At 40.3% G+C, this 18772-nt stretch overlaps 2 protein-coding genes across 2 annotated transcripts; one reads left to right on the forward strand and one right to left on the reverse strand.

The window, feature by feature from the left end:
- Positions 1–207: 207 nt before the first annotated feature.
- Positions 208–4726, forward strand: LOC127763924 (uncharacterized). Its single transcript, XM_052288731.1, has 3 exons — positions 208–607; positions 1291–1745; positions 3957–4726. The coding sequence occupies exons 1-3, from the start codon at positions 443–445 to the stop codon at positions 4393–4395; spliced, it is 1059 nt and encodes a 352-aa protein (XP_052144691.1). The 5' UTR covers positions 208–442; the 3' UTR covers positions 4396–4726.
- A 392-nt stretch (positions 4727–5118) lies between these two features.
- LOC127763923 (uncharacterized) lies at positions 5119–16003 on the reverse strand. Its single transcript, XM_052288730.1, has 14 exons — positions 15524–16003; positions 14399–14560; positions 13146–13211; positions 11575–11718; positions 11368–11481; positions 11176–11277; positions 10751–10936; positions 10350–10439; positions 10145–10279; positions 8724–8846; positions 8002–8087; positions 6764–7376; positions 6610–6687; positions 5119–6513 (listed from the first exon to the last, which is right to left on the reverse strand). The coding sequence occupies exons 1-14, from the start codon at positions 15827–15829 to the stop codon at positions 5470–5472; spliced, it is 3249 nt and encodes a 1082-aa protein (XP_052144690.1). The 5' UTR covers positions 15830–16003; the 3' UTR covers positions 5119–5469.
- Between the last annotated feature and the right edge of the window lie 2769 nt (positions 16004–18772).

Below are 18772 nucleotides of genomic sequence, written 5' to 3' on the forward strand. Positions count from 1 at the left end.
TGACTTAATTAAACATTATCGACACAACATCCAAACTTTTTTTTTAAAAAAAGATAATAAGCCAAATCTCACCGACATGTATCATCCAAAACATAGCACTAGTACATATTAACAAAATCTAAAGAAATGGTTATGGCCAAAGTTCCCAACACAGCAATGACTTTTATACAACACATGCCAATCCATTTTCCCAGAGGAGCCCTCGCGTCGGCAAAACCGACGTGACGTGGACACCCTCCCGCTGCGTCCTTCCTCCTCTTTCCTCTCCTCCCGTCGAGATTGCAAAAGGAAAAGAAAAGAAAAAATAATCCTCCATCCCCCACCGCATCTCCGCTCCTCGACCGCGAGAGAGGAGAGGAGAGAGAGAGAGAGAGAGAGGCGTTGCGAGATTCATCAGGCAGGCGCAGGAGAGGAGAGGAGAGGAGAGGAGAGGAGATTCATTATGGGGGTGGACTACTACAAGCTGCTGCAGGTGGAGCGGGGCGCCACCGAGGAGGAGCTGAAGAAGGCGTACCGGAAGCTGGCCATGAAGTGGCACCCGGACAAGAACCCCAACAGCAAGAAGGAGGCCGAGGCCAAGTTCAAGCAGATCTCCGAGGCCTACGAGGTCACAACACCTTCTTCTGTATCTATATGCGCATTCCCCATCGTTCGCGAATTTTCGCCTCTGATCTGTATATATGCGCCCGGTGTGCTCCCTAGTTGATGTTGGTCCGCCAAGAATGGGGGCTGGTATAGAGGGTGCACCTAAACGAGAGAGATCAATCTTACCCCCATTTCCTCTCCGCTCGCCGATTGAAGTAGTTTTTTTGTTCGCCATTACCTAAACGAGGTTGTTCTTGCGATGCGATGTTGTTGGTAGGAAGATCTGGGTGCTGCAAAGCAATGCTGTTTGATCTGAAAATGCTGCATTTTTTCCCGGTGCTTGTGGGATCCAAACAGAGCAATGTAGTGCCTTTGTTACTCAAGAGACGATTCATTTCATGCAACAATATGGAACATTTGACCTTAGGTTGGGAACAATGGCCTTTTGTATTTCTGGATTCTGATGTTATTGTGCCACCTTCTTTGTTATTTTGGAATTTGCCCACTGTTCTTTTTGATCTTTACGTATGTTTTGTAACTTCAGGGAATGGCACGTTATATTCAATTTTTAGAACAAAAATTGCTGCAGGAGGTATTAATGAGCTAATTATGATGCAGCTCATACTGGAAATTTGGAACCCTATTATGCACTTTATTATTGACTGGATGGTTATGGTATAATTCATATTCTTTGCATGATTTCAGGTGCTAAGTGATTCCCAGAAACGAGCAGTCTATGACCAGTACGGAGAAGAGGGGCTCAAAGGGCAGGTGCCACCTCCTGGAGCAGGTGGGCCTGGTGGGTCTTCATACTATGGGGGTGATGGGTCGACGTTCCGGTTCAACCCTCGAAGCGCGGATGATATATTTGCTGAGTTCTTCGGATTTTCCAGCCCATTCTCAAGCATGGGTGGCATGGGTGGTATGGGTGGCATGGGTGGAGGTGTTGACAGGGGCATGCGGGGATCAAAGTTTGGGATGTATGACAATGATATATTTGGGTCCTTCTCTCAGTTCCCTGGTGAGGCATCAATGCATGCTCCCCAACGGCCCCAGAAGGCTGCACCAATTGAGAACCGACTGCCTTGCAATCTAGCTGACTTGTACAAAGGCACCACCAGGAAGATGAAAATTTCACGGGAAATATTAGATTCTAGCGGGTAATTAGCTCTATTATCATGTCATTTTAAAGTTATTCCTTGTTCAGTACTGGATTGGTTTCTGAATATGTATGTGGCATACGTTTAGTATGTATAAAAAAGTACGAAGCATTTTAGCATTTCAAGTGGGGTCTATGAATTATGTGAATTACCATGGCGTGTACAAAAGTAAAGTTCTGTACACTAGTTGATAATATGGCAAATTGCACATGATTATGGTTGCCTGTTATCAATTAAATAGATGTCACAATCTAGGTCTAATGTATATCATCATTACCTTGAAAGCGCTGTTTTTTTTAAGAATCAGATTAAGGAGATATCAACATCCTTTTACTCCCTTGTCAAATTGGTTGCCTAGGGATGAATGAGAATGTAGTGACTAATGGTGATAGTATAGAGTTCGTTAGGACTTCTGTTCAACAGGTTATATTTCCTTCTAGGACTATAAACTTGACATATTTCCTTTGATATCGCAATGCTTTAGTCTTGATATTGAAATAGTAGTTTTGTGCTCATTCAGGTGGGTGGTTTCACACATGTCTATTGTTTTTGAAATAGCCTATAACAAGTCATCCCATGTTAGTGCTCCGCTAGCCTTCTATGTACATTTGGTCATCAGCATGTTGATGGATCTTGTCTATGATGTTGAAATTGTTGCTGAATGGACACATTTATGCATAGGTGTTCTTATATCATACTTTTGACAACATCATCTTTTATATTTCTTTCAATATTGTGTAAATTAAAAATATGCTGAGAAACAGAGTCAAATGTGTACATGTCAATGTTAAACCAATATCATTTTCAAAAATATAAGATATGTTTATAATCTCCCATATTATTGGACACAATTGATTTTTCATCTACCATTATATTAATGCAGTATTGCTACAGAATTTTCACTTTTGAGTACTCATTGTGTTAATATACCAAAATGTTGTTTTCAGTTTCAGTTGTTGATGAGCTATACTACAAATAAAAGAAAAACTGCATTAACGTGAAACCGTGCCCTCATTGTTTAGGATTACGCTGTTATGGACAGCACTATGTGGCCATATCCGTAAGGTGGTTTTTGGATTTTGGATATGCATCTTGACACATTAATGTCTTCCATTTTGACCAAATGGACTTGTTTTTGGAAGTTAAAAACCTATTGGACAAAGATTTGTTGCGTAATCGTTCTGGTTGCATTTAAGCGCAACAACTGGTTAGGAAGCCATTTAAAGTTCAGGCATTGCCTAATTGGCCCAAATGTCATCATCCCATTTCACTCATTCTGATTTTTTCGTACATAGGAAACACTTGGTTTTTATATATAATTGTTTCACCACTCAAGTGGAACACTTTATTTAATACAGTGGATACTCATGACATGAGGTTGGCTTATCAATTTAGCGGGGCTTGTTATTGTTTCTGCAACTTTTATAGAAATTCTTATTATTAGATTTACAAATATCAGCAGTTTCTTATTGTCACCACATCAAAGATATATTTTGCTTTGGTTTCTACTCAATTAATATTTCGCAAACTGGCCAAACATAATTTTGTGTTGTGGTTCTGTTTCTCTTGGTTGAGTATGAGTCATATTATTCCATTAGGATCAAGATAACAAAAAGTAGATAGCAGAGTTGTAGCGGATTGTGGGGGATATTGTCGGCGTTACATTCCTAAAGCGGACTATAAAAAATACTCATAAATCAGAAGTTTAACTTAACCATGAACATACGATGGCATTTATCATAATAAGACAGGTATTAGAAGTACACTGCATACAAGGACATCAATCATAAGTAGAACTGGAAGATGATCTGGTATGTATGCATAGCTACATTCATGATAAACAATTATATCTTAGTTGCACAGGAACAGCAGAAAACTCATGCATGTGCAAGCTAGCACCATCAACTTTGTATTTCTGCATGTTTAACCTGTCTAGGACCTGTAATTATTGAAATTGACTGGGCTTGAAATTACTATGAAAGCCTGCTACTGCAATAGTGGCCGCTATTTAGTACTATGCTTCGGATTATTTTGAGTGTTACTGTTGCCTTCCACTAATTTCCATTTTTTTGTCATATGGGACATGCTCTTATCCAGTCTGTTTCATTCTGTGTTTATCTTGTGTTGTCTTCAATATTTGATATGCCATTTTTATATACTTTGCAATAGACTTCCATTTGGTGCCTTACTAGCGTATTTCTGCATTGGCAGGAGAACCATGGTTGTTGAGGAGATCCTAACAATCGACATAAAACCTGGATGGAAGAAAGGGACAAAAATTACTTTTCCTGAAAAGGGTAACGAGTCTCCGCATGTGATTCCTGCGGATATTGTATTCGTGATTGATGAGAAACCACATGATCTGTTTACACGAGAGGGGAATGATCTCGTCATGACACAGAAGATTTCCTTGGCTGAGGCCTTGACAGGATGTACAGTTCAGGTAACAGCACTAGATGGTCGGAACCTAACAGTACCAATCAATAATGTCGTCTACCCTGGCTACGAGGAGGTTGTTCTCCGAGAGGGCATGCCAATTCCGAAGGATCCATCAAAGAAGGGAAATCTTAGGATCAAGTTCAACATCAAATTCCCCTCAAGGCTGACGTCTGAGCAGAAATCAGAAATTAAGAGGCTACTAGCTTCTTGAGGAACACAATATACCGTTAGGTTGTCTGGTTTTTTGGGTGCACTGGGGAGACCAATCAGATGTTAAGCTGGGAAATGTGAATACCATCCAAAGACTCATTTTTTGTGGGTTCTGGTTATTCCACCTTTGTAACTTAAAATTGTCAATTTTGGCAGAATAATTCATCAAAATAGATAATTCTGTGTCAACATGCCGTGCTTATGTGTGCCATCTCCTACTGAGCAGAGGTTATCAAAATGAAGCCGCAGTTCCAAACACTTTGTTTTTTTTTCTTTTTTGTACTGGACTGCAGAGGGTACCCCTGGTTATATTTTGAGTATTTCTCGTCCTAGCTGGGCCAATCTTAAACCATGTTGACAATGGGCTAATCTCAAGGCATGTTGACGACGGAACAGTTGGTGGAGGAGCTAGCATATTGTTTGAAATACATACGATATGTATGTATTTCCCCTATTATATGAAACCAAAGGCTTTCTGTCATCAGTCTACACCTGTACGGCTGTACATGCACATTTTCGGTTGTTGCGGTGTTGCTGCCTGAACGTCTGCACGAAGAGCCTGTCATTTTCACCGCGCCCTGCTTACCCGGTTACCGCAAATACCAGTCCACAGTTTGCGCCTGGCATCTTATCACATCTGTATGCACTAGATATATTTACCCTGCATACGGGGCCAACATTTACGCCGGCACTAAACAGCAGCGGTAATAACACATACGGCAAATCGGGCAGTGATCAGGCGATAGTTGATAGCCAGCCAAACACTACATTTGTCAAATTAGCACAGATGTACAAGCCTAGCAATCTTCACACAATTACAAACTAGCAAACGCAATCCTGATCGCAAACCAACCATCGATCAATTTACACCAAGATACAATCGAATCAGCAGGACCACCAAATGCCCTAAACAATCAGGCATCTTTCTCTTGTTAAATATAACCTACTAGGTAGCATGCTACTCTATGTACTAATAAACAGTAAATGCACATTGCAAACTGAAACGCTTCCACCACATACTTCACACAGCTCAGCAAGCATAAGGTCAAGCATTTCTGCAGATACCGGGGGTAATTTACTTGCCCAACACAAGCTTCTTATAGAGCGCAAGTATATCCTTCTTGTTAGGATTCTTTAACTCTAGCAACTGCGCTCCAAATCCATGCTTGGTAAGCTCCTCTTTCAGCTTTGCAATCGTGAGCTTTTTATACCCATCTGGATTGCCATCTTTAGTGTCTGTGCTGACTGTGACACTGTCTTCACCCATATGAACAGAACCGCCATCTTCAGATTGGAAATGCTTTAGCGGGCTAGTATTGCTTTTAGATCTCTTTCTGCTCCTCTCCGGACGATCAATATCCATATCTTGGACCGACTCCATGCCTACTTCATTTTCTCTCAACCTCTTGCCATGAGTGGTGGTACGGAGCTTGCTGTCCAGTGCAGTCTCAACAAGGCGAACTGATGTCAGCTCCTGGTGGAGTACATCAAGTTTGCTTTGGGTAGACTGTAGCTGTAAAGACAAGGCTTCTGCACGCTTGTTCGCTTCAGCTCTAGCTGCACGCTCTGTTGACAAAAGAGACTCAAGGACGTGCACGGTACTGGACCTCTGTTCATTGCTCTGTATCATTAATTCCTCGATTTCTTTCTCCCTCTCGGCAACCCTACTCTCAAGCAAGGCAACCTTGGACAAGGCATCTGTTTCCGATTTACGCATCTTCTGCACTTCATCCAGTAGATTTACTTTCTCCTGCTCCAGTCTGTCAACTTGTCTTTGGATTCTTTCAATCACTGCTAATTTTTCCATTGACAAGCGCTGTGCCTCGTCCTTCTCTTTTTGGGCTGTAACGGCCTCGGTTCGAGCTACATCAGACAACTCGGTAGCTCTTTTTGCTTCCCTTTCTGCAGCTTTGTATCTTTCTTCTGCTTCATCATATTTCTTGCATTCAGATAAGAACTTCTCTTGAAGATGGTTCTTTTCCTGTTCAAGCATTCTTGCTTGCTTTTCAAATGATACCGCCCTGTCTCTTAGAAATTCTAACTTTCCTGTTAGTTCTCTTATTTCATCCTTCAAGGCTGCAGTTTCCTTGTTATGGTTTTGTGCCTTTGATTCCGCTACCTGAAAAAACATGTCAGCATTAGAAAACTAGCACTCATACAATAAATGCATCAACTAAATGAAGTGGTTGAAAGGTAGTGATGAAGGTTAAGTGACCTGCAAGCGCTCAGCCAACACACTTTCTTCACTCTCTGCATGTCTGATCTTTGCAACTAATCTCTTCATTTCTTCTTCCTGTCAATATTAAGATGCTATCAGCATATATACCGTCTTACTCAAGCATATGAAACATGTTGTGGGTACGGCCTACCTTTTCCTCCAGATGTGAAGCAAACTCAGCCCTTATACCACTCTCTCTTTCATGGGCAATTTTGTTAATTTGCTCTTGCACAGATGCTAATCTCTCCAATGCAGCTTTAGCTTGTGCAGCAGCTGTTTCATATTTATCCCTCCACTCTGTGGCCTCATCCTGAGCAGCCGCTGCCTGTTCACGGGCTGCTCCCAACTTTCCCTCTGCAGAGCTATATCTGGACTCAAGAGTTGCTAGTTGAGAAATGAATCCATCTTGCTCAGCCTTTTGCTGAGTAACATATTGCTCATACTTCACTCTCCAATCAGTGCATTCATGGCGTACAAGATCAAGTTCTTTAGACAAGCTCAAGCAGCGCTCATCCAGTGTGCTACACTTGGTCCTCAGGTTTGCAAGATGAGCACTGTGATCTTCAGAAACTCGTTGTTTTTCACTTATAGCAGCTTCATATCGTTTTAGATATTCCGATTTATGGGCCTCATTTGCTTCAAGTTGCTTTTTTAGAAGCTCAAGCTGATCTTCATTTGAACGATATTTCAATGCGAAGGAAGTCCTCTCTGATTCAGCTTCATTTACTAACTTAAGGCAGAGATCCAATATGGGTCCTTCCAAACTGCAAGAAAAAGATGTAGTAACTTTTAGATATGCTTGCTAAGCAACTAGTTGACCAGTTGACCAAAGGATCCATATTCAAATGATGGTTAATTAACAGGCTTGATAACACACAATGAAAATCCAGAATTACCCATTTAACTTTAACTTGACAATAGATTTACAAAAAGAGAAGGAATGAAAATAATTGATGTCATGGATTCCTGAACAAATTACTACAGCTGTATTGCACTAGATGGACGGTAGTATTACCACAATTAATTGACTGGAACACAATTATATTCTACAGTTTGGGTATGGAGCATCTAATATTGCACCACTCAACACATGATCTAACATGCAATTGCCATTCGAGATTTCAAATTCAACAACATAACATAACTACCATGAAAGTTATCAGTTGTTGGGACAGTTGAGACAGCAGGCAAATTTCTACAAACAACTTGATCAAGTCAGCAGAAACTAAGGTGGCTAAATATAGAAAAATAATATTTTGTACAGTCTCACTTGACCAAAAGATAGGTGGCGTATTGTAGATTCTCATCCAGTTCATCTCCAGACAAAAGCAAATTCAAAATATCTGTAAGTGCAAGCATTAAAACAATTAGGTAGGGGCAGGAACAAACCACTGTCTTAAAAAGGCTGCAAGCATTCTCCATTTGCTTGGGCCAGAACAAGAAGTTTCATATTCAGTGAGCAAACTTTCCAGGACCTGCAAAATGTAACGTGGTCTCTGCTTGAGTGCATATACAGAGTGAAATAACACCAGAGCAGCTTCCATGAAAGAATGTCACGGTAGGAAACAAAAGCTTCCATCAAAGCTACTGTTTTTACTGACATCAGTGTATTTACTGTTTTTTATGAACATAAAATTATTAAAGCAATGGTCAACGGTGTGTATTGGACACTGTTAATGCCATAAAAACACCAGGTGAAAAATAACATAAGGAGTATCGAGAATAAAATAATAGTAGCAAATTAGCTTAATTGGATCATTGACAGTCATACTTAAAAGTAAGTATGGCCACAAGCAAACATCCATGTCATTAGCTAAATGCATGTGCTTTTGCATTGGAATTTAAACAAGAGAACCCCCACTGTATGCTCTAAAGCCCCAAAAGTCATAATAAAAATATTCCCATTGTACTCAATACTAATTATTTCGCATAATTTTTACATGCATGTCAATCTACATAGCTGCTTTTAAATGTGTTTGTACATCTGTCTATAGAGGAGTCCACCTACTCACTATTTAGGGGTATCACATGGCAGTTGTGCTGGGTGATGGCAGATGTCATTCACCATCACCATTGGAGTCTTTTAAAGGAGCATAGATGTCGGTACATACCTGAATCACATTAGAAACTTTGACTCCAGGAGCAGAACACGCTGCTCGGAGTTTCCTCTCCATAATTTGTATCATGTTTGAGCACTGCTTATCGGCTTCTAAAAAGGCATTCCTTTTGTATTCCTAAACAAATGTAAGTCCATGAAACCAAATGAGCCACAGGAATAAGAACCAAAGGCATCAGTAAGCCACAATGCAATATTTGGGAACATACGAAGAATGACACACAGAAGAACCTCAATTAATTTTACAGGCATATATCATATCCTTAGCTATTTGGTATAAAATGAAGGTAATCTTTCCCTTTTTTTTGGGGGGGGTGGGGGGTGGGGGTGGGGGCAGCATGATGCATCCATTATAACATACCCTATTATTTGATATTTTATCAACAACACAATGTTTAATCAAGAATTCAAGATAGAGATATATACACTATACAAAATAATCTTTAGAGGGCTTGAGACTTCTACATGTTGGATCTTATATCAATAACAAATGTAACAATCATGTAGTGGATCGCAGAAAGCTCTTGCAAGATACTCCCTCATCCACAAAAGTTACACCTATTTCACATTTGGGTTTTTCCAAATAAGTTGTTCCTATTTGTAGTCTTTATGCATTCAAGATTTAAATGAAGAGATAATTAAATGTTTGATTAGAATCCAAGGAGTCATCTAAATACTCATTGGTTGCATGCTTGCATTCACTCCTCCATTTTGTAGCATCCAAGATGATTTAATTTTTCCTTGGTCTTGGTGACAAAAGTAATAGGTGTAACTTTTGTGGATGGAGTAGCTGCTAATTCTTTTCTATTTTGGGTCGTTCTGTTTGCCTTGGGTGAATGGTTGTGTGACAACTTTGCTCCGTTCAATCTTAAAACAATGATGCACAAGTCTTATGCACATTGCCTAAAAAATAATCAATATCAAATTGTGCACTAACTCAATTGAAATTCTGTCACGCTAAAGGAATGTTCTCAACTCACTTCTTGGGTACGAAAAGTTGAATATACCAGCATATAAATCAAAGGCTAGTACATGATATCAATTAGAGGAATTAAGCATTTGATAGGAATAGGATGAATAGTTGATTGAGCTTAACAAAATGAAAACAAGTTGAAGCTTTCTTAACAAGGTTTACCACTTGATTACTATTAACTATGTTAATATTAACATTTAAGGCAAACAAACATATAAAAGACAAAAAAACTTACTTTCTCAACATCATAGTCCATGATCAAATAAACCAGCTGATATTGTTAAGAAATGTTTTTATTTACACCTAACGGTGCTCTTGTTATTTATGTGAATGACTAAGGGTGTCATTAACTTCTTGTTCGATATGTATGATTCCACAACATCAGATTATGTTTAACGGCAATACCAGATTCGATGTAATAATTAGAGTAAAACTGCAGATACCTGAAATGTTTTTCTGCAGAAGTTGCTAAGAACTTTCTCATAATGCATACGGGAAGTGCCAGTTCCAACAGCAACGGTACCATATGCTTCAAGTGCCTTCCTTAAAGCAGCTTCATGTGCATCCCTTAAAGCATCCTAAATGCAGAGTTAAGGCATAATGGAATTTGCAGCATGTGCTATATACTGAATAAACCTTTTAACTTACTTCTTCAGCTTGTTTAGTGCGATCAAAAGCTGAAAGATAGACCTCTGCAGCAGAATCGTATGCTCTACGGCATTCTGCTTCTTCAACACTCTGCAGTCAAATATCAAAGGCATCTAAACTCAAGATGATACAAGTAGGCAACGCAGATCTATATTCATATAATTTTAAGTACGTATTACAAACCACACCTTACTCTTTTTATATTATTTTTTCAAGCTGCAAACTACAGTCCATTAAAAAATTGGTTTCAGAGTATGATATCAACTTGCAAACTACATGGTTCTTTCATAACCCTAATGTATCAGCATCTCATTGTCATTGATGTTATCCATCATATTAGAATGTGCATCCAATATGCATCACTCTACTGTCTAGGGCCATGGCTCAAGAATCAACAATACCTGCCAAGAAGATGATATAGTAGGTACAGCTCCGTTGTTTATTGCATCCAAAAAAGACTGTGTTACACCAGCAAGTACAGGTCCAGTCATGACTGTACCAGCAACTTGCTTTGGCCTTGTCCTCTCTAAAATGAACCTAGTTAATTCATCGAGTCCTGCTTGAAATTCAGGCCGCAATTTCTCTATCTGCGAACAAGACAATGGTCCAATTTAAGTGGTGCCCACAGTTCTTTCAGATATGTTGTGCACACTTCTTTCAGCATGCATCCCACGGGAAGGGCGCATTTGGACTTTGGGATAGAAAGGTGGGATAGAGATTGGAATATGGGGTGCATTATGACTCGCTCCATTTCCTTGTTCCTATCTCCACTCTTTTCCCTAAATCCATATGCGCCCTAGTGATAACAGAAGGGAAAGTGACTTACAGGAATTTGATCAAGGCGTTGAAGTTCATTCTCACTGTTCAATGGGCGCACTAGTGTGAAACATTCTCTATCAGGAAAGAGGGCACGGATGGACTCACGGATCTAAGACAATTCAAATAAACAATTAATAAAATTGTAAATCACAATGAAAACTACAAAAAGAAAATTACAGGTGTTAGTACTCTAGAGTACCTCATTCTTTGAAGATATATCTTTTCCTCTGCCTTCAAGAGGCCTCAGAGCGATTTCAAGATAATCTCGTGGAGTTATCTTCCTGTCGTTCTCAACTAAATCTAGGTAAAAATCCTAAAAAAAGGTATCTTCCTTAGACTAGAGAAATCCTTCAATAGTTTACAAAAAATAAATGGAAAAGGAAGATCAAAATCACAAATCAATTACCCTCAGTAGCCAGATGAAGATAGGTGAGAATTGCCCGAGCTCTGATGCAGTAGACTTCCCACCATTTGCCCGCACACGGATATGCTTGGTCATTTCAGTAACAAGTGAAAGGCGATCAAGAGCTGCCTCATCGATACCACCCATCTGCAAATGGAAAGAACAAAGAACAGTAAGGTATATTTATTGTGCATTTCAACATGTTTAGTGCCAAAAGATAAAACACATTGCAATTATGTTATTTCTCATGCCTTCGGGGGTCACATCATCATAGCATCAATAATAGAGAAAATTGTGATCTAACTTGACACTCAAGAGTAGGATATTAACATTCCTAACAGACCATACCTCTAGTTTCCTAACAAAACTGACACATTACCAAATAACTAATACATTATACATATGCTTGGAACATAATTAATTATTTGGACAATAAATATTCTTATTAATACTTTGTAATCTTTGTTTGTAAAGGATTGCATTGTCTTCACACATGTATATATGCATGGCTAGTTGATGCAATGCACGCATGCAGTTTGTTGCATTCAAGGCTAATTATTTTTCATTTTTAAGTTGAACTTATGATATATTTAATTATTTATTTAAAACGCACTTTGGGCACTACACTGGTAAGAGAAAAATAAATATGGCCAAAAAAGATACTACCAAAAACCTCAGTACATAAATGGACCATTTTGTTATCGTCTGTCCACAAGAACAGACAGCCTATTGAAGCCATTCTAGTTGCAGACAGATAGTGCCAAGTCAATCAGGTACCTTTAATCCTTAAAAAGAGGAGCTAGCGATCGTGTTCTCTACACCCTCGATCCAGATCTTCTGTTGATATATTTATGTATACGCATGTGTGTTATATTTTGTTTTGCCAAAGTATTTCATTATTTGCAAATGCATATATGAGATTGCTGGTTGATAATATGATGTATGGATTTTTTTTTTAATAACAACTGACTTTTAAAATTGAATGTGAAATATTTATTCAAGATCAGTCACAACACATGGGCACAATGCTGGTTTTCTATACAGCAAGGCAGCATCAAGTCATCAATAAAATTTTTATGTCTCGAAACAACCCTTTCAGGTGTTTAACAGTTTAGTCATTGCCAAATGGTGAGGGGAGTGCATACAAATTGTTTGACTGTTTCTTTCATTCAAGTATCTACCCAACATTCTTTTCCAACTTAAAAAAAATTCTGCTTCTGCTTTCTTTCTCTACTCTAAAATCAACCCCTAATGCAGCAGCAGCATCGCTATGTTGCACTACCTTAAGATTCCGTCATCAACTCAAACTCAATTAAAATATGAATTCTGAAACCATAAAGATACTTAGACAACCTTTAGCCAAAGTATAAATTATCTGTGAACCTTTTCATAAATTTTGGCATTTGAAGTAAATTTCCTTCAAGAACTCACAGTAAAGCATGCATGAAATACCAGATAATACTATAAGGTGTACATAGATAAGGCAAGAATGAAAAATCCCATAATTTATTAAGTGAAATTCGGTCATATGCCAGAACGGAAGGATCAAGACAAAAGAAATAATTGCACCACACCTGATTATATATAAACATACTTGAAAGTAGGACTGCCAGTGAGAATATCTGAATGCTGTAAGTGCCCTGCCAAAGAGGAAACAAGTCAGTAATGTATAGACTACAGATTAAAAGTTTTCTTTTTCATTACTACTTTTCTTGCATCATCACAAAAACAAAATCTTGGACAATGCTGAACTGTTTTCAGAAAATGCACAAGAAAATAAGGGAAATGCATTTGCATAAGCCATCAAGCAATTGTTAGATCAAAACCTCTTCCATTCAATAAGCAAAACACATGAATTGAGTGATGATGTTAAACAAAAATTGGGGATATAAACCAGATAGATCATCTCATCAGTGCACTACCTTGAATTCATTGAGAACAAATTGCTGCCTTGTTTTGAACCTCTAGTCGACCAGAAAAACAAAAATGTGAAAATGAACAGGAAAGCAGACAGATGGATATTCAGACTTCCCAAGTTTCCATACTTATCAAACGATGATGTATACATGAAGCACAGCAGGTTTCTATGATCTGAAATTCCGGGTTTTCAGTTTTTACTTGTATGCATCATGAAATTTCATAATTTGGCTCACCACAATAAAAAAAATTATTCAAAAAAATATCTGTTGAGATTTCATGGAAAATTGGGACTAGGGTACAAGAATGCGGTCGATGAGGTCTGGTAGCTACCATACCACTAGGGCTAGTCCATAAATTTAGGGGAAAGTAATCCTAAAATATATGGAAAGGACTTCAAAGCTTGAACATATTCCTCTACTTGAGCTTCTATACAAGTACACATAAACTCATACCCTAAGCACTAGGAAGCCTAGCATTTTAAGCATGAATATGTTTGACAACACACCAGGGCAATATATTACATTGGTAACATCACATGATAAAGGTAAATTTAATTACTGACCTACACATCATACAAGCAAAAGTCAAGCAGATAAAGGTAACAGTATCAGTATGCCATAGGTAGGCCAGAATTGTAAGCATGAATATGTTTGATAACACACCAGGAGAACACTCAATTACATCAATAACTCCAGATGGGTGCAGTCTGCTAAATCATGCATACATAAAAAGGGCTGTTGCATAAACGTCAATGCGTGCATGAGACAGCATAAACATTTGGGAAATAGCAAAGGAACAGGTGTTTGTTGAAGAATGGACAACACATAGAGAACACATGGGATCAATATTTGAAGAAGCTGAGGCTTAGCAACAAAGTGGGATCATCGAGGTATTACTCAATACTCACCGTCTGATCGTATGCATCAATGCCCTCAGTATCAAGAAGCAAAAGACTATATTCAGTTCCATCAAGTGCAGTTCTTTTTATTGGGGCACTCCACATCCAAAGGCCCTTGGTGCAGGGCCGATGGGTGCTTGCTACTTGAAATCCGCTGCTTCTTCCTAGAAGCTGTCAAAAACACAGAAATAGAGCAGATTACTCCTTGACAAGATAATTAGCTGGTATATAAAGTACTCCGTAATCAAAATCTTGATATATATGAATTTGCTAACGAGGCTTCAAATGCAAGTAATTGAGATGTCAAAAACAGACTCTTCTCCAAACTACAAAGTCTAATAGAAATACTTTTACAGGTCATGCTCTGATAGGAGTAAAAGGACATCTGCAGTCATTTCACACCCAAAAAAAATGAAACTTATGGTAAACCTTGTTAGCATACATTGATTCCACAAAATAGAAAATATACCACACTTAATCCATCTTCCTTTCCGATTTTATTTTCAAGACATCATAATCCTTAATAAGTCATTATATAAATACCAAAGGATGTTTCATGGTCCACTAGACCAGAATCAATGTTAAGGTCTAACAAATATAAAATATCCTCAGGAGAATCTTGTAAGTGTCATCAGTCATCCATAAATTCATCGAATCAATGACCAAAGTAACCGGGCAGCAATACGCCAATATGGTAGTACACACAATGCATAAGAAAAGTTGGCCCTCTTTGATTATTTAGGAAAGTTGCATGCCTTAATACACCCAACCTTTATCACGGTTCTGAAAGAATGTATAGCGGAAAGAAGAAAAAACAGGGACCAAAACTGATTCCTGCAGGTGGAAAGTTTATTGAGAAGAAAAAACACGGTAAGCAAAAGTTTTACTTTTGCAATGCAATTTCTGCACGAGACATACAACCCACGAAATGTTGTCTTTTCTTCCTATTTCTAAATGGAATGTTTACGCCGCCAACCAAGACCCCAACCTTCCCTACCAGTGTCCCCTACAGTGCCTCGAACTGATCTTTATTTCTTCCAGATTCTTATCAGGATCCTACTAGTGTTCCAGTGCCGATCCACAGGACAGATTTGTTCAACCATTGGTAAAAAGAAGAGGGGGGCGAGAGCGAACCTGGTTAAGGATGAAGCTCTTGCCCTGCCTGGCGCGGCCGCAGACGGAGACGACCCCGACGGGGCCCTTGACGAGCTGCAGCGCGGCCACCGCCTCCGGGTCCATCCGGAACCTCCCCCGCTCGTCGCAGTACACCAGCCGCAGCGGCCGCCCACCCCCACCCCCCGCGAACGGCGACCGCGGGGAGGACGCCGACGACGACGGGGTCCACGGCGAGCCGGGGCCCGGCGACGCCTCGTCCCCGCCGCGGCGGCCCCGGTCCCGGTCCTTGGACGCGGAGCCGCGTAGCCCCAGCATCTGCATCATCGCGGCCGGCCGCGGGGAGAGAGAGAGAGAGGGGAATGGAATGGATCCTAGGGTTTGGGGCTCGCGAGGGTTTGGGGGTGTTGGGGGATTCAGGGGATGGTCGCGCTTCCCCAGGAAGGGAGGAGGAGACGAGAGCTTCGGTGGCCGGTGGAGGTTGTGGGCTGCGCCTTTCCTTTTCGTGAGGACGGTTGCCTTTTTTTTCGCTGTGTCTTTGGTTGGAGGTGGGGCCCACTTGACGCGTGTGAGGAGAAAGTTTTGGATATCTTTCATTTGGTATATCGATGCTCCGTGATCTGCTCAACTGTTCCCAGCATCAATCGGCTGAGCGTTAATGGGAGCTAAAATTTGCCAGGATTGGATCAAGGTCCACACCTCTCTCGTAGAAGCACAGTCCCATAAAAGGTGATTTGTGTCCTCGAAAGCACATATGTAGAGGCAACAAATCCAGTTGCAAGGCCAATGCCTTCGCAGCAGATTTTGAGCTGTCAACGTTTTTTATGGAGAATGAGCCAGCCAAAAGACCTCAGTTTTGGTTCAGTTGGGGCCGACCAGAGGGAATTAAAATCGACATGTGTATAGGATCCTTCGAATTAATAAGAGTAAGCACTCTTACTTGTGTAGCAACCCACAGTAGTCCAATTCCAGGAAATATTATCAGAACCTTGTGATAGTTGAACTTCTTGCCGTAAACCTCCCAGCTGCACTAGGTCATTGATTTCTTCAATTGATGTAAGATGTCTGAAAGAGATAATCCAGTTGTTGGAAGAGAGTTCCATCAACACACCTTTGTTTTCTTTTAGCTAGACGAAAGCAAAGAGGTGCTATGTCTTTCGGACATTTACCTTGGAGCCGATGATCGTGCCAGAAATTCATTTTTTTCTATCTACCAGTACGTTTGTGGTTGCTGCTTGGAACAACCGTCTATCAGTATCATCACAAGGCACTTTCATGCCAACCCAAGGTTTATCCTCATCTTTCCACTGGAACCACAACCAGCGTAGACAAAGAACCCTGGAAAATCTTTCAAGATCAGGGATCCTAAGTCCTCCTATTCTTTTCGGTCTGCAAACTGTTTTCCAATTGACCAAGCAGCTGCCGGGATTAGTGTGATCTGGGTCTTCACCTTTCCAAAGAAAGGACCTTCGAAAGCGGTCGATCCTCTTGAAAACCCATTTGGGCATGTGCAGAGATGAAAGGTGGTGAATTGGCATGGAGCTAAGGACCGTTTTTACCAACGTCTCGCGCCCCGAAGAAGTGAAGAATCCAAGTGGGAAGCCTTTCCCCTATTTTTTCAATGAGGGGGAGAAAATCAATTTTCCTTAATTTTCGATAATGAAGTGGAAGGCCAAGATATTTGCAAGGGAAAGATTTAACGATGCCGGGGAAAGCTTGTAGCAAAGAAGCAAGGTCTACCTCTTCACACCTGATAGGGAAAATCTCTGTCTTGGCACCGTTTGTATGCAGACCGGACACTCTGGCGAAAACGATTAACAGCTGGGTAAAAATGTTAAGCTCAGAAATGTTCGGCTTTGCAAACACTGCAACGTCATCGGCATATAACAAGCATCGGAATCTGACCCGATTTCTGTCAATCGGGGAAAGTATGGAGGTATTTTCGGCTGCTTATAGAATCTGATGAAAAGGTTCCATTGCAAGGATAAAAAGCATTGGCGATAACGGGTCACCTTGGTGCAGGCCTCTTGCATGGAAGATCTGCTGTCCCGGCGCGCCATTGACAAGAATTTGGGAAGACATCGCAACAAGATTCGAGATCCAGTTGAGCCATTGAGTGCAGAAACCAAATTGTTGAAGGACATCAAGGAGGTAAGGCCAACATACCATGTCGAACGCCTTCGCAATATCCACTTTGATGAACAGGCTTTGCTTTTTAGTCCTATGAAGGAGCTGAACCATATTTTGGACAAAAAGAAAATTGTCATGGATGGCCCTTTTACGAACAAACGCACTTTGATTTTGCGAGACTAACTCATTGAGTCTCGGTGCCAACCGATTGGCCATAACTTTGGTAATGATTTTTTGAAGCTGTGAACAAACTGCTAGCATCATCTTTTTTTTGGGAGGAGACATAAAAGCCGAATTCAAATCTGCAAGGTGTGAGGTATTAAGGTTCATGAAAGAAGAGATGGCTGCCAGCAAATCCCCTTTGATTATCTCCCAAGCTAACTTATAGAAGGCTTCGATAAAACCATCCGGTCCAGGTGCTTTTTCTGATGGCATCTCGAAAATTGTGTTCCTGAGTTCTTCTTCAGAAATGTCTCCTTCAAGATCAGCCAAGTCCCGAAGGTATTTGCAGCGAGTTCCAGTTCAACCGCACACTTCTTTGGAAATTGGTACCCAATCTTTCTTTGTAGAAACGGTAAAGTTCCTCTTCTTTATCTTGGTTTGTGACAGCAATTCCGATTGGGGTCTGTAAAGACTGAATGAAATTCTTTCTTCTCCTTGAGTTGGCTTTTAGGTAGAAAAATTTTGAATTAACATCACCCTCCTTGATCTAGGTGAGTCGAGACCGCTGTCTGATCTTAATTTTGTTAAGCACTGCAAGCCCTAGCACTCGAGATTTCAGGTTAGAGATTAACAGACGTTCCTTGTCAGATAGACTTCTTGATTTTTGTGCTACGTCAAGCTGAAAAATGACTACAGTCGCCACCGCAAATTGCAGTGCAATGTCCCCCACCTGACTTTTATTCCACCTCTTAAGATCACGAGCTAGTCGGCAAAGCTTGATCCTGAAAACTGCAAGAGGGTTGGTGGCAAAGATTGATCTGTGCCAGGATTCTTGAACTACTTCCAAAAAACTTGGAATTTTCAACCAAAAGGCTTCAAAACAGAATTGAGGTGGTTTGCTTCTTTTCTCTTTTCCAACAAGGAAAAGAGGTGCGTGGTCTGAACATGCAGAGGAGAGGGGGAAAAGGTGTGCTTCTC

The sequence above is a fragment of the Oryza glaberrima genome, chromosome 2, assembly GCF_000147395.1.
Source record: "Oryza glaberrima chromosome 2, OglaRS2, whole genome shotgun sequence".
NCBI lineage: Eukaryota > Viridiplantae > Streptophyta > Magnoliopsida > Poales > Poaceae > Oryza > Oryza glaberrima.

Bases quoted from the DNA above. Each gene is read 5' to 3' on its own strand.
- LOC127763924 (XM_052288731.1), top strand. From the start codon at position 443: ATGGGGGTGGACTACTACAAGCTGCTGCAGGTGGAGCGGGGCGCCACC. The intron at 608-1,290 runs GTCACAACACCT...GCATGATTTCAG, and splicing joins AGATCTCCGAGGCCTACGAG to GTGCTAAGTGATTCCCAGAA. The intron at 1,746-3,956 runs GTAATTAGCTCT...CTGCATTGGCAG, and splicing joins GAAATATTAGATTCTAGCGG to GAGAACCATGGTTGTTGAGG.
- LOC127763923 (XM_052288730.1), bottom strand. From the start codon at position 15,829: ATGATGCAGATGCTGGGGCTACGCGGCTCCGCGTCCAAGGACCGGGAC. The intron at 14,561-15,523 runs GTTCGCTCTCGC...TGTTTTTGACAG, and splicing joins AGAGCTTCATCCTTAACCAG to CTTCTAGGAAGAAGCAGCGG. The intron at 7,377-8,001 runs GTTTGTTCCTGC...TTTTTCTTGCAG, and splicing joins GCAGCCTTTTTAAGACAGTG to TTTGGAAGGACCCATATTGG.